General features: G+C 51.9%; 2 protein-coding genes across 2 annotated transcripts in view; one reads left to right on the top strand and one right to left on the bottom strand.

Moving 5' to 3' along the window:
- The window catches only part of ARID3B (AT-rich interaction domain 3B), a 30600-nt gene extending 18655 nt beyond the window's left edge, over positions 1 to 11945 (bottom strand). The window contains exons 1-3 of the mRNA XM_048955989.1: positions 11790 to 11945; positions 8915 to 9582; positions 296 to 367 (exon numbers count right to left, since the gene is read on the bottom strand). Of these exons, the coding sequence (XP_048811946.1) occupies positions 296 to 367; positions 8915 to 9493 (651 nt within the window). The 5' untranslated portion in view covers positions 9494 to 9582; positions 11790 to 11945. The remainder of the gene's footprint in view (positions 1 to 295; positions 368 to 8914; positions 9583 to 11789) is intronic.
- Positions 11946 to 12050: 105 nt separating this feature from the next.
- Positions 12051 to 14098, top strand: LOC125698094 (actin, cytoplasmic type 5). Its single transcript, XM_048955991.1, has 2 exons — positions 12051 to 12159; positions 12568 to 14098. The coding sequence occupies exon 2, from the start codon at positions 12576 to 12578 to the stop codon at positions 13704 to 13706; it is 1131 nt and encodes a 376-aa protein (XP_048811948.1). The 5' UTR covers positions 12051 to 12159; positions 12568 to 12575; the 3' UTR covers positions 13707 to 14098.
- Positions 14099 to 14314: the final 216 nt, after the last annotated feature.

Raw genomic sequence — 14314 nt, 5'->3', positions numbered from 1 at the left:
TCAAAATGAATTCCTCGAGCTGATGTGACACATTGCTGCCACATTCAGATCTATTACCACAGTGCTAATCAGGCTCCAGAAACAAAACACTCTTCCCCCAGCCAGAGAAAGCATTGACTGAGACTGGAAGTTTTAGGAGTGCAGTTATAAAGGCTGAACTCAAACTACATTCCAGTGACCAGAGGCAAACCAGCCCAGCTCTGCAGGCTTTCTGAGCAACAGGGAGGGCTGGTAGCCACAGGTCAGGGAAGGAATTCCCCCCGTCCCTCCCCCAGATGCCCACCATCACACTGACCTTGGCAAAGTCTCGTGAAATTTCTCTTCCTCGACATCCATCACCTTCATCACTCCAGGTCACATTGCCGTTCTGGGGGGAGAAAGGAACGAAAGGCTGAAAGGGCAGCTCGGGAAAGGCACTGTGGACAACCAGAGAGCCTTCAAATGTGCATTTATGGGCATGAGCCTACATGAAGGCAGGTAAAGGCTGAGACATGGAAAGTGGCAGGTGCTTTGCCACGGGGAGGCTGAACAAACTCCAAACAGAGGCACTGCTTTGGCTCTCCACATCCATCTTTTTACCCTGTTCACACCCTAAAAGCCTCTGGTGAAAGACCAGCAGTGTGTTAGCCAGCTATCCCTGCTCACACAGGGCTCTCCTGCCTTTCTATCAGCCAGGTGTCACAGAACTGCCCCCTGTCATGCTCAGAGATGCCCTTCTGGCCTCCACTTGCTTGCCTACAAAGCAAAAAGCTGAGCGTGCCAAAGAGAAGCAGGGAAATAAAACAGTGGGAAGGCTTCTTCCCATCCCACACCCTTACTTCTGGAGGCCACTGAATTTGGACTTTTCACACAAAACGGCGATCCAGCTTTGCTGGGTGAAGCTTCATTCTTCTTAGGCATTACAAGGATTACTCTAGTTAGGCTTGTTCTGCCTGGTAATTCATCATCACCCTGAAAGCACAGCCAGGGCAGGAGACCAGCAGAGGAAGGCTCAGGCGATACGGCAGGACTGAGAACGTAAGAATGATCCTGAAAGCTGGACAAGCAGCTTTAAACAATAAACTTCATACAGCATGTGCACCAAAGCCCCTCCAGGGAAGAGCATGGCCAATTCCACCCAGCAGAGTGGCTTAGCCTGTCCTCTGTCCTGATACACATCCTGAAGTGGAACAAGCCAGAGGTTCCAGCACAAAAAAGCAGGTAAATGGCACGGGAGGCCCAATATCTGAAATGCTGGGAGTCATCTGGCTGTGACACGTCCATCGAATTAGAAAGATGAATAGCTCTTGTCAAGGCCAGGCAAAGCCACATCTCCCCCTTCAGAAAACACTGCAGTGAGCTGCCCTAATGCCTGCTGATTTAGTTTGAGCCAGTAATTCCTGCTGGAAAGTCAATTATCCAGCGAGTCCCATCAACTGAAAGATATTTAATGGGGGATTATTGCCACTTCTGTTATGTCAGCTGTTTATTACAGCAGATCAATTCCCAGCCCTCTCTAGGAAGAGATCTGAGGACCGGTTTTGTTCCTGGGAGGATTCATCTGGGTGCCCCTTGCTAGCAAAGATTAAAACCATCAGGTTTTGTTGCTAATTATGGTGATACCCAGCTGCTCCTGAAACCCCACTGCCTCAACACAGACCAACAAACCCACGGTAACAGAAGAAGAGACGAGCCAGCTTCTTCAGCAGGCAGCAGTCACTGCGCATCCCCAGCTTCACGGAGTCTAAGACAAAATGGTTTTAGATGGCTGATGCTTTCTTCTCAGGTGTGGGCACACGTTCAGAGGGCAAACACACCTGTAGTGTTAAACCCTAAACAGGGTGCTCCAAGAAGCCAAACTCTTGTTTGCACTGGGCCCTCAGCTCATGCTGACAGCTTATTCCACTACATTTAGGATGGGGACAGAGAAGGGAAAGGAGCTTAAAGGAGACAATTCCCTGCCACCAGTGGGTTTGAGATTGGCAGGATTTCAGAACTGTCTGCAGGACAAGACTTGAGGAGCTATTTTGCTTGTTTGCTTTGGAGAACAGGTAATTAGAATGAGCCACGAGGTGATGTGCTGATACACAAAATGCCCCCTAGCTTCTGCACCCACACCGTGAGGGGCTTGAGAGCACTGACTAATGCTCAGCACAAGCTAACTAGTGAAAGGAGCTTAAAGCCAGCCAAAGCCATGCACGTTCTGCCATATGCCCAGAAAATTGCTTGAGATGGATGTCACCTGGCATGACACAGAGTGAAGTGAGGTGAGACACGGAGGACAGCATTAGCACTTCCTCTTGTGACAGCTTGAAGGCAGGTTGCTGCCCCATGTTAAGCCATCAGGAGAGATAAGGAGGGTGCTTCTCACCCAGCCTGGTATCAATCAGCGTGGAAACAACTCGGCTGCCTTCCCACCCATCCTCTCCAGCAGCCTTGGACAAATATCTCCAATTCCTCCACCTGAAGCACTGCGAAGCCCTGCTGTCACTGGGTTAAACAGGTTAAAAAAACACTTTCCCTGGTGTTGTGCTGCTTTTGTTACAGGCCAGAAATGCTTCTGCTCCTCTCCACACATGGCTCCTGGCTGCCAAGCCCCCCACGCGGTGGCTGGGGACGTGAGGACAGGTTTCAGCAGGAGGTGGCAGAGCAGCCAAGCATTGGGCCAGCACAAAATGTCAGCTCAGCAGCCAGGGAATAAAGCCCTATTTATTCAGAAAGCGGCCTAAGCACCGACAGACTCTTTCCCAAGCCTCAGCTTGCATCTTGAGGACTCTGCACGCCGAAAGCTTTGGGTCTGCACCAAGGTTACAGTCAAAGATCCCAAATATCAGCAGGGGTTGGGACAGAGACTTGAGCACAACCACGCGTGTCAGCCCCTCCAGAGCCACGGGAAGGGATGCAGCATCAAATACATTTTGCACAGCAGCAACAGAGCCCAGAAGAAGCTTTAGTATCATGCTCTGTTCTGCCTAGGAAAACAAAGTTGCCCTTCGGTGAGCAGCCCTCCTCTGCAGGAGCAGCAGGAACACGAGAAATCAATATATCCTCACAAGTCATTAAAAGACCTTTGTATGAGTCAAGCAATGGTAGCAGGAAGGAAAAAACACTGCTCCCAGAGGCAGGTCGTTCTCTGGGGACAGCCCTGCCTCTCCCTGCGCCGCTTTGCGTCGAGGGAATTTGCTGATGTTTGACAAACAGCCGCTTCCATCGCAGCTGTGCCACGGCACGCAGGATTGATCCTGAGTTTCTTGCAGGAAAGGGTGGCAGGAGCAGCCCTGGTGCCCTGAGCTTGCTGTCCTCACTGAGCACCCTGTACCCAGAGCCGGCTTGGGGCCACGCAGCGCTCCCAGTCAAGCTGCAGCCCTCCCTTCAGAAGCAATTATATCTGCAGCTATTTTAGGATTACTCCCCAACCACCTGGAATATCTTATTAGAGGGAAGCTCAGATGTCCGGAGCAATTTTGCTTTCCAATCCCACATTCAAAAGGCAGGGTTAACCCCTTCCTCCAAAGCGAGAGCGGATGAAATGAGAGCAACAAACGCTCTCCTGCTTTGCCCACTGCATTCTTTCCAGGACAAAATCCTTGAAAGCCAGCAGCCTGAGCTCCAGTCTGCAGGGCAGCTGCTTCTCAAACGGACCACCGACCACCACGCTCAATAAAAATGGAATATCAAGGCTTGTAGAACAGCTCAGCTAGCCTACCGAGGTTAATTAAACCAGAGAGAACCTGCTGGAAAGAGGAAAAAACCTCCCGGAATGCAATAGAAAGTCATTCTGCACCTCCCTTGCTGCAGACCTGCAGTCCCAACGCTGCTTTCAGGCCAGAGACCTGCTGAAATACCCACTTAGGGGCTAGGCCAAAGGTAGTGGGGCAAAAGAAAGCCCCCCTCCCTTCCCCCCTGGGTTAACTGGAAGCACGGAGTCAATGAGAAGGTACAGGGGCAGCAATTTCAGGATTATCAGGGAATCCACTGAAATTCCTTTTGTGGGCAGAGTTAAGCCTTAGGAAGTGAAACAGATGCTGTTATAAAGAAAACTGTTGTACTACAAAACACTGATAAGATCAGGACTACTGCCCTGAGCTGCAAGTTCTCAAGCATGGAGAACCAGGGCGTAATTACTGTGGACATGGGCTGCCTGGTAAAGCCTGGCTGCAATTGGAACAAGCCCTCCCCACTGCTAATAACAGAGCTCAATTCAGTATCTACAGCTTCAAGAGATTGCTTTGGAAAACATGTTAGTGATTCCAGGAATGGCAGGGAGGATGGGAAAGCAGGGAAAGACAAAGAAAGAATGGAGTGAACAAATCAGCCCTTTTTATAAAGTTCCTTTTGTGCTCCCAAAACCCAGCGCTGATAGCACCACACAATTCCTTGCCAAACAGGAATTCACTTCCTCATCCGAAAGGAAAAGTCGGGCTCTTTGTGAACCATTCCTATTCACAAACACTGGGAGGAATTAACTGAAACCTAAGTGGCAAGAAGAGCTGCTCAGTGCTACGTGGCCAAGGGAAGAGAAATTCTCACTGCCACGAGAGATTCTCGGGTTTGCCCTGAAGTGAGAAAACAGGAGTACAACACATTGGAACTCATCCCACCTACTGGCTCCAGTGCTAGCTAGGATATCTATAAATTGGCACTGAAAGAGACAAGCTGCAGCTATTCCTAAAGATAAATTTAGTGCCTGAATGGATCCTAAAATGAGCCAAATAGGATAGAAATGAGCTCCTTACTCTGCTGCCAGATACAGCACAGCTGCTGCCGTGCACTGCAGCCCTGATGAATGCCTTGAAACCATCCTGTGTGATGAAGATTTGGGGCAATGCCCTGAAGCCTCACACAGGCTGTTCATTGCTGCTGCCAAGAATGGAGAGGGCATGAGGTGCCCTTTCCCACTTACCTGTCCATTTAAGCAAGACTCTGCACCTCTTTCAAGTCTCTCCCCTTGAGTTGGCACGATCAGCAACTGACTCCTGGATTTCCACACAGAAAGGAAACATCCCCAAACACAGCCCACCTCTCCACAAAACCAGCCCCAAAGCCCCACAACCTCAGCATCTTCAGCCCAGGCTCAGGACGAGCCCAGCAGCTGTTTCTCTACAGCACTTCAAACAGACACGTGAGAGTCCTTTTCAAGGCTGGCTATAGAAAATGCATTCCCTCCTTGATTTATGCCCATGGCTCCGTTTTCATTCTGAGTACAGGAGCGTACAGGAACCTCTCATTTTGTGTGACAGCACTGGAAGTCACTTAAATCTTCAGTCACTGGCTGAAAACCTGGCTCCTGCAGTCGTTACCACAAATGGCTCCTTGGTTCTGCCCTCCCTTACGCTATTTGGTGTGACAGATACACCTCCTTTAACCACAGCCTCGCTGCGCTCCAGCAACAACGCCGCGCCGTGAGCTACAGCAGCAGCCACTATCACAGCGATGAAGACTCCAGCAGAACCAACCTATAAAACACACGGCAGGAGAAACAGCAATCCACAATTTCAAAACCCATCTTCTGGAAGAACACATTTGGCTTTTAACAGCTGAGAAACCAAACGTTTCACGTTGTCTGTTATTGAAGCGGACTCCATCCGCTCCACCATAGCAAAGCAGAGTGACCCACGTCAATGAGAAATCCAGCCCTGGATATCCCAGATCAAAGAGGCAAGATGGGCACCGTCTGAGATTCAACTGTTCTCTTCCTGCACCTTCACCCCCTCTGGATTAATGAGTATCTCCTGAGCAAGACCTCGATCCGTGCAACACTTGAGGCGCATAGCTAAGGCTATGGAATCTCAGCCACTCGCTCATTCCTAGAGCCTGGAGCAAAAGCCAAGTAATTATTTTAAGCTGACTTATCTTAATAAACACCCTGACCTCTGTAAAAGTTTAGGTCAGGATTTTCAGGAGTGACCGGTGAGTTCTGAAACCCGAACGCCAGCCAACCCGACAAGAAACGTGCTGCTCAGAAAGCCAGCGCCTGGCTCTGCAGCTACTTACCTGGCTGCACCTTAAGAAGGCATGAAATATCAGCTGATGCCTGAAAACCTCGGCCTTGTTTTTACATTCCACGAAGGAATGCGGGTACTGATGTGCATGCTGTAATAGCAGCCTTGCAAAATTACCCGTGCGAGTGCCGCAGCCCCAGGTAGAAAGGAGTTGGAGCAAGCAGCATAGAGGCAGAGGTGCTGGTCCTGCCTCCAGGGTAACCAGAGCCACTGCCAAGCAATGCGAGAGCCTGCAGGATGAGGACCCCCACCCCACCATCTGCTACAACCACCATTTGCACCCGTGGAATTAAAAGCTCATTTTTCTTCGGGGACAAACAACGTCCTTTGGAGGAGGGCTGGAGGTGGATCTGTGCAGGCTTGGAGCTGGATGAGGAGGGAGCTGAGCACACCCCCTGCTCGCCTTTCCGGGCTGCAACTCCCCGACAAGCAGCTCCACTCCCTCGTTGTTTTGTGCTGATGGGATTCCCACCGCCCCTGTGTCATAAGCTGAGCCAGCTCTTTTGTCTGCTGCCTTGTTGTACAATTATTTACTTGGCTGTCCCACAGTGAATAGAGCCTGACTTCAGCCCTCTGCTGCTTTCCACTTCTCTGCTGTTTTCACACCTTCCAGGCAGTCTCAGCCTGATGCTTTCAAGATGCACTCTTCTCCAACACATGGAGACTTTTAGGAGAACGATTCACACTTAGAAGCAGCAGCAGAAGCAACTTTCACTTCTCTGCAAGCAACAGCCATTAAGCATACCACAAACAGGGCAGGTCCAGCTGGGAGCAGCACACACTGACCGGCCATTAGCCTTCAGCCTCAGCACAAGCTTGACAAAACAATTCAGGAATCGTTTGGAAAACGAAGTGAGGAGCACAGGCACTCCTGTGCTTTGTTTTTTCTGCCCATGTCAACCATTTTAGTCAACGACAAAAGAAAAAGCCCGCTGTCTTTAACGTACACATCTCAAATACAAAAAAAAAAGCAACAAAAAAACACCGAAGCAAGGCAGAATTAATGGACTATCTGCAGATGGGTTCACATTTTGCCCCCCCCTGCAGCCACGGCAGCCCCCTACCCGCTCATCCCTCCCCCTCTCTGATCCCATATACTGCAGTTAAATTTTTACTCCCTGGTATGCAGGCTCCGCTGGTGAATGCAAACAAGTTGATCTGCAATATTTACCCTACTCAAGGTGAATATACTTCAGCAGCATCATTAATGCTGCCAGCCTCAACGCAGCCCTCAGTAACATCAGTCAGGTCCGAGAGCACTTGCCTTGCTGACCCCAGCAGAAGGATGTGCTGTTATTTTAAGTTTTGCTTCCTTTGTGCACGCTGGCTTTCACATAAACTGGCCTGAAATCAGAGCCGTGCAAGCTGCAATCCACTACCAAAACACCGTTGCTTAAATGCTACAGAACTGGGCCAAAGCATCGCTATCAGCTCACAGTGCATCAGTTGTATAAGGGCAGCTTGGACAATATTGTTTTGCTGTTCCACATCTGCTAAGGGCAGATCTAGCATGCATAGAGTCATTTGTCTTCCTGAGCAGGGCAGGCAAGCTAGGAGCCAAGCCCATCCGCTACAATTCTCAGGACCCTCGCAAGACGGGCGAGCAGTGCAACAAAGCACAACGACGTCCTTGTCAGCACCCACCACACCAGCAGTAAAAACAGCCACAAACCAGTCCCAAGTTTATCTTTCAGCCTGATCCCCTAAAACCAGAGTCCTGCCCACCCTTCTCCACCCAGAGCCCAGAAAGAGGAAGCTTTTGTCAGCCATTACGATCCTGCAGATTCTGAGGCAGTTTCTGCAGCAACTGAGCGCCGCGCCGCCCTCATTTCCCTACAAACTCCTATTTCAGAGCAGCTCTTCAAGAAAATGTGGCAGCAGCTGGGTGCCCTGTGCACCAGGAAGGCTCAGCCAGCATGCTTTGCAGGCCCCAGTGCCCCTCACCTGCCACACACATCCATGTTGGAACCAGCAACCAAGCCCAGGTTGCTTGGAGCAGCTAGGCAGGAACCTCCAGGCTGCAGCAAGCATAGTGGGAGAAGCACCAAGGCTTGGGGAGGGCTTTAGCAGCCTCTCCTCAAAGCCCTGCCTGTGGCAGAGTAAAACAAATCTCGTGTGTGTGATCCAAACGTTTACAGCCACCAGTGAGCAGCTCCAGCCTCTATATTTCACCGCATTTGCAAGAGGGGAATGGAAGAAAAACAGATCCCTTTTTGTCCATACAAGGTTTCTTAGCTCGGATTTGAAGCAAAACTCAGCTGTGTGCACACTCAGGCTCATGTATCTAGGAAGGAGGGTTAAATCCCATTTTTTTCCTGTGGCTCAATTTCAAATACAGGCTGCAAATGTCTCTGGAAGTCAGAGCAAGTTAAAAACACACCACACAAACACTGTATTAACTGACATACCTTTTTTCTAACAAAGAAAAGAATTATTGATCTCTTTCTTGCTACCCATAACACAACACTAGCCAGAAACCCAGCTGAAATCACCGCAGCCAGGTCTTACACAAAGGGGTGAAACAATGCATAGGTGAAATAGATTGAGAGATCATCAGGCAAATATCTGCACCAGAATAAACAGAGCACCAGTCCCATTCTGAATGGCACAGCAGCAGTGAGATAGAAGATAAATGAGAGGGAAAAAAAAATCACAATCCTCCCTCCACCTGTCCACACAGGTTCTAACAGATTCAGGCTGATCTATTGTTAGCTAGAAATCTGTGTCTGTAAAGCCAGCTGAGCGCTTGAGATCTCTCTTTATGAGAGCAAACCTGGAAGAGAACACCACAGAAGTCCACACATGCCCAGTTCTTGCCTCTTTTCTAAGGCTATTTCCAAATAGCCAGCGCTTGCAACGGGCCACCGGGCTACAGAAATGCTCAGTCTGCAGACAGCCACCCTTATTCAGAAGGAAAGAAAGTTGGCACCGACCTGTTTGAGCTGCTCATCCAATCTCCAGTTCTGGCGTCCAGACGGGGAGCCGGCATATGGCTGCTTAGTAGTGTCCTTACCCTGTTCTTCTTTGCCCTGCTGTCCCCTCTGGTGCCCTGAGGCCGGAAGAGGATTCGAGGTAGAGGCCACTCTTTGGTTGTGGTGGGCAACTTTGGGAGCGTGAAAATATTTCAGAGCAGAGCAGGGTTCTTTTCCAGTCACATCAGCACCATCCTCAAGATCTCCTCCTTCCAACCCCGCTTCCTCCTCCTCCTCATCTTCCACCTCTTCCTCGTCCTCTTCTTCCTCTTCCGGCTCCGAATTCATGCTGCTCTGATCGAAAGCCCGCGTGGCCCCAGCTGCAGGTGGGCCTCTGGCCAAGGGACCGACAGCAGAGCCGCCTGCTGCCCTGCCAGATGTGGCCGCCAGCACGGCCTGCTGCACGGCCAGCTGCTGCGTGTAGAGCAGCTGGGCTTCTCTCATCTGCCTCTGCTGTCTCTCCCTGGAATCCATCTGCAGAGGAGCCTGCTGCTTCTGCTGCTGCTTTTGCAGCTGCTCGACCACAGCTTCCAGCTTCATCCCGCAGTTTGCATGGCTGGGAAAAGAGGGGGGTGGCTTTGGCTTTATCAGGATGGGTTCAAGCCCCGACCTTGGGAGATTGGCAGAATCTGAAAGATAGACAAATATTTGTCCGTATGAATATAAAATGCTTTCATCTTTTCCCCGGGAAGAGGATAAATAGAGTGCAAAGCCAATACTCTTTCCTGTGCAGGAGACCGTGAAACAATCAGCTTCATGTTTAACAGCCTCAGGCTCCAACTTGCATTCAATTTTCAGACTGTTTAATTGTATTTTCAAGCTGAACACATTTGCTATAACCTCACTTTCGTATACCCCAAAGACAGCATCTGAAAGTGCCTCATCCCCATCCTGGGAGCCCGTTTACTGTCAGAATCCTCCCGTGCTAAGCTATGACTTTTGAAATACTGGGTTTAACTGTAGGGTTTGCTTCTTCTGAAAACACTACCTTAAAAGGAGATAACCGGGGTGATAATCTTGACCATATTTCTATTAAGAAACGTGCAAGCCCATTGCATACCACTCATCCCTAAATTCCTTTATTTCACGACTCAACCACGTTCTCAACGCTTCTGATGTCTTAAACACTATTTTTAGCCACTGCTTTTCCCAAGGAGAGCGAGACAAGAGCGAAGGAGAGATCGCTGCAGCCTGAAACACAGCGAGGCACAGAGCAGCTCCTGCCCACAGTTACAGAGCTGCCAGTTGAGCCCTGCCGGTGGTTTCCCTTTGATATTCTGAGCCAAAGGACCCCAAAGCACTCCCAGATCGCTGTTGTGAAGCAGCACCAGGCTGCTCCTGGGCAAACACCACCAAAACGCAGCCCAAGGAGCAGCGCAGCTCTGCTCTACAGCTCCCAACAAGATGACTACGCCTTTATCACCAAACACTGGGAGCAGCCCACGCCTGCAGGACCTGCTGACAAAGACGGTCTTGCTTTTTTTTAATGTAAGAAGATGCTCAAGCAGATCTCCCTCGCTGCCCTTCAAGGTTCATGGGTATCAAAATACAGCCGGGTGGGAGAAACAAAGGCAGGCAAACCACAAACAAGCCAGGGAGCCTCCTGGCCACCACCTCCCCCCGCACTGTTTACAACCAGCACCACGTCAAGCCAACCCAAACCAAGCACATGAAAAAGCAACTGCTCTGCTAACATCCATTTTCAAAATGCGTGTATTTCTTCCTGAATGCCAATACCCCAGCAGATGCCTATTTAGAAGGAGAAGCTTTCAGCCTCCCTTCAGTAACTTCAAGGCTTCTCCCAGATGCTCTGAGTGATCTTCTCGTGCAAAGTGCTTCATTGTTGAAGTCCTTCTTCCCCGTGCTACCCAGCAACTTGTCATCAGCACGAAAAACCTCCCTGACGTGTCTTTTGTATCTCACTCACAACACGACAGCTTGCGAGTGCAACAACAGAGAGTGGATTAGCAGCTAGCAGCAACAACGCATTACCTGGCAGCTGAATGCAACCTCAGGTTTCTCAGGCACAATGCAGCACCTGGCCCAACCCCACGCTCGTTTCCAGCAAAGCAACCAGGCACGTGTTGCAAGAGGAACCATAAAGGGGGTGCAGCCCGGGTGCCTCACGGTAACGAGTGAGCCGATCCTGGGCGAGCAAACACAGCTCGGGTGCAGCACGCCCTGGTATGCGGCCGCCCTGCGAGTCCCCGACCTGTGACAGGTTGTAGCAAGATTTATGCAGAAATGAGGGCTCGGAACCCTGCACCAACCGCGGGAGCTGGAGTCTGGATGTGAAAACACGCCCTAAGCAAGCAGCTAAGTGACCGGGAGAAAGCGGGCAGCTTTCAGCCGAGAGGGAGACGCGGGTCTGGAAATAAATAATGGGGAGGAAGCCGGGGAGGGCTGTGGCGTGGCAGCACCGCGAGCTTTCACGCCCCATTTGCGGCTATTTGCCGACTTCCCGGCCCTCCGCGGGCCGAGGTGGGGGTGTGTGACTCTCAGGCCCCGACACGCCGCCCTTTGTGGGGGCTCGGAACTCTTTAATCACAGCCCCTCATCAGAGGGACCTGCCCGCGGGCCGTCCCGACGGATCTCTCCCAACAAAGCTGGGGCGGCGACGACGACGAGTCCCGGGCACCCTAAACCCCAGATCCGACCCTCCCAAACCGGGACCGAGCGGCCCCACAGCCGGCTGCGAGCCACCCGGAGCCCTCCAGAGCCCAACGGCCGCTGCCCCTCACCTCCGTACCCCCCTTACCGGCCTCAGAACGGCCGTAACCGTCCTCCTCCCGCCTCAGGACATTCCCAACCTCCCGGAGACGCTCAGGACCGTTACCTGCGTTAGGCCCCGGGCGCGGTGGCTGCCGGCCCGATTTGCGCGGCAGCCTCGGCTCTGCCCGCACCGCAGCGCAGCTCAGCCGCTGCCCGCCCCGGGCCGCCCCGCCTCAGCCCGGCCGGAAACGGCGCGCAGGGGGGTGGTGCCCAGAAACGGAAGCGCTCGCCTCACTTCCGGGTACAGGCCCTGGAGCAGAAAGGAAGGGCGCAGCCGGAAGTAGAGAGAAAGAGGTGGGAGCGAAGGGAGAACGATAGCCAATGAGATGGCGAAGTAAGCAGCCGCTTCCGGTTCCGGGGATATAACAGAGGGAGCGCGGGGTGGGGCCAAGCATTTGCGGGTGAGGCAGCATTCGGGTGGTGTTGTGGTGCAGGTGAGGGCTGAGGGGATGCTGGGCCTTTGCGTTGTTGTTTGTCCTTTTGCTGCTCTCTTCGCTCCTTTTCCCTTTGGCGCTGTGAGGGAGGATGCTCTGTGCTTGGGTCGGCCTTTGTTCCTTCGGGTGCGGGAGGGAGGGGCTGCGTGTATGGAGGGGCTGCCTCGCATCCCTGAGGGGAGGGGGGGGGGAGGAGGAGCCGGTGGGCCTGCAGCCCTTGGCGTCCATTTCCTGGAGGAAAAGGATGTATGACTGCTAGGGCTGTGTGCTATTTCTTTTTTTCTCATTTTTCTGGGGGTTCTTTAGCATATTATTTCTTTGTGAATTTCCAGCCCATGGGGATGGGTGTCTGGCCCCTTGGTGGCCCATTGCTCCATGTGATATTTTCTTTGTCCTCTCTCTCTCCAGGCTCAGTCATGGCAGATGAGGAAATTGCTGCCCTGGTGGTGGACAATGGCTCCGGTATGTGCAAGGCAGGCTTTGCAGGGGATGATGCCCCCCGGGCTGTGTTCCCTTCCATTGTGGGACGTCCCCGGCATCAAGGTGTCATGGTGGGTATGGGGCAGAAGGACAGCTATGTGGGAGATGAAGCCCAGAGCAAGAGGGGCATCCTCACCCTGAAGTACCCTATTGAGCATGGCATTGTTACCAACTGGGATGACATGGAGAAGATCTGGCATCACACCTTCTACAATGAGTTGCGTGTTGCTCCAGAGGAGCACCCTGTCCTGCTCACTGAGGCCCCGCTGAACCCTAAAGCCAACCGGGAGAAGATGACCCAGATCATGTTCGAGACCTTCAACACTCCAGCTATGTATGTGGCCATCCAGGCTGTGCTGTCTCTTTACGCTTCTGGTCGCACCACCGGCATTGTCATGGACTCTGGGGATGGTGTCACCCACACAGTGCCCATCTACGAGGGCTACGCTCTGCCCCATGCCATCCTGCGTCTGGACTTGGCTGGCCGTGACCTGACTGACTACCTCATGAAGATCCTGACAGAGCGAGGTTATAGCTTCACCACCACGGCTGAGAGGGAGATCGTCCGTGATATCAAGGAGAAGCTGTGCTACGTTGCTCTAGACTTTGAGCAGGAGATGGCAACAGCTGCCTCATCCTCCTCCCTGGAGAAAAGCTATGAGCTGCCGGATGGGCAGGTGATCACCATTGGGAATGAGCGCTTCCGATGCCCTGAAGCCATCTTCCAACCTTCTTTCCTGGGCATGGAGTCCTGCGGCATCCATGAGACCACCTTCAACTCCATCATGAAGTGTGATGTGGACATCAGGAAGGACCTGTATGCCAACACCGTGCTGTCTGGGGGTACCACCATGTACCCTGGCATTGCTGACAGGATGCAGAAGGAGATCACAGCTCTAGCACCCAGCACCATGAAGATCAAGATCATTGCCCCACCGGAGCGCAAATATTCTGTCTGGATCGGTGGCTCCATCCTGGCCTCCCTCTCTACCTTCCAGCAAATGTGGATCAGCAAGCAGGAGTATGATGAGTCTGGCCCCTCCATCGTCCATCGCAAGTGCTTCTAGAGGGGCTGCTGGCAGTCACCTGGGGTGTCCCCACAGTGGGGCAGGCATGGGAGGAGGTGTTGCAGGCTTGTCCTTGGGAGCTCTCCCTTCAGCTTGGACCAGTATTGTTTGACTGTTACTTATTTTACGTTCTAATTTGTGGGGGTACTGAGTAGTAGCATACGGTGTGCATTTTAATGGCCTTGCTCCAGTTTGGACCAGTTCATGACTAGCTTTTTAGTGGAGAGAAATGGCAGCCTGTCGGCTGTGGTTCTGGGGCAGAAAGTAGATGAGTTGTTCACATTTCCTATGTAATGCTAACAGGATGACACTAAAGTAGGTTTGTCACCTTTAGGTTTGTCACATCTGACTCGTTTGTAGGAGAACAAATAAACTTAGGCTTAAAAGTGTAAGAGTCTTTCTTGCTTTCTTTCAGGGCAGGTATGCTTCAAGGATTGTGTGGTATGAGGGCTTAGAGTCAGTCCCGGATTCCAACTGTCTGCTTAGGAGTTTGCAACTTAACGAAACAAACTTCGGGTGACCCACTGCAAACTGTGCAGTGTCACTGTGTGAACCGGCTGCATGCAGACCATTTTAAGCACTGTTAGTGAGAAAAACTTGACTGGTAT

The sequence above is a fragment of the Lagopus muta genome, chromosome 10, assembly GCF_023343835.1.
Source record: "Lagopus muta isolate bLagMut1 chromosome 10, bLagMut1 primary, whole genome shotgun sequence".
Classification (NCBI taxonomy): Eukaryota; Metazoa; Chordata; class Aves; order Galliformes; family Phasianidae; genus Lagopus; species Lagopus muta.
This window is presented reverse-complemented; position numbering and strand designations above follow the sequence as displayed.

Bases quoted from the DNA above. Each gene is read 5' to 3' on its own strand.
- LOC125698094 (XM_048955991.1), top strand. From the start codon at position 12,576: ATGGCAGATGAGGAAATTGCTGCCCTGGTGGTGGACAATGGCTCCGGT.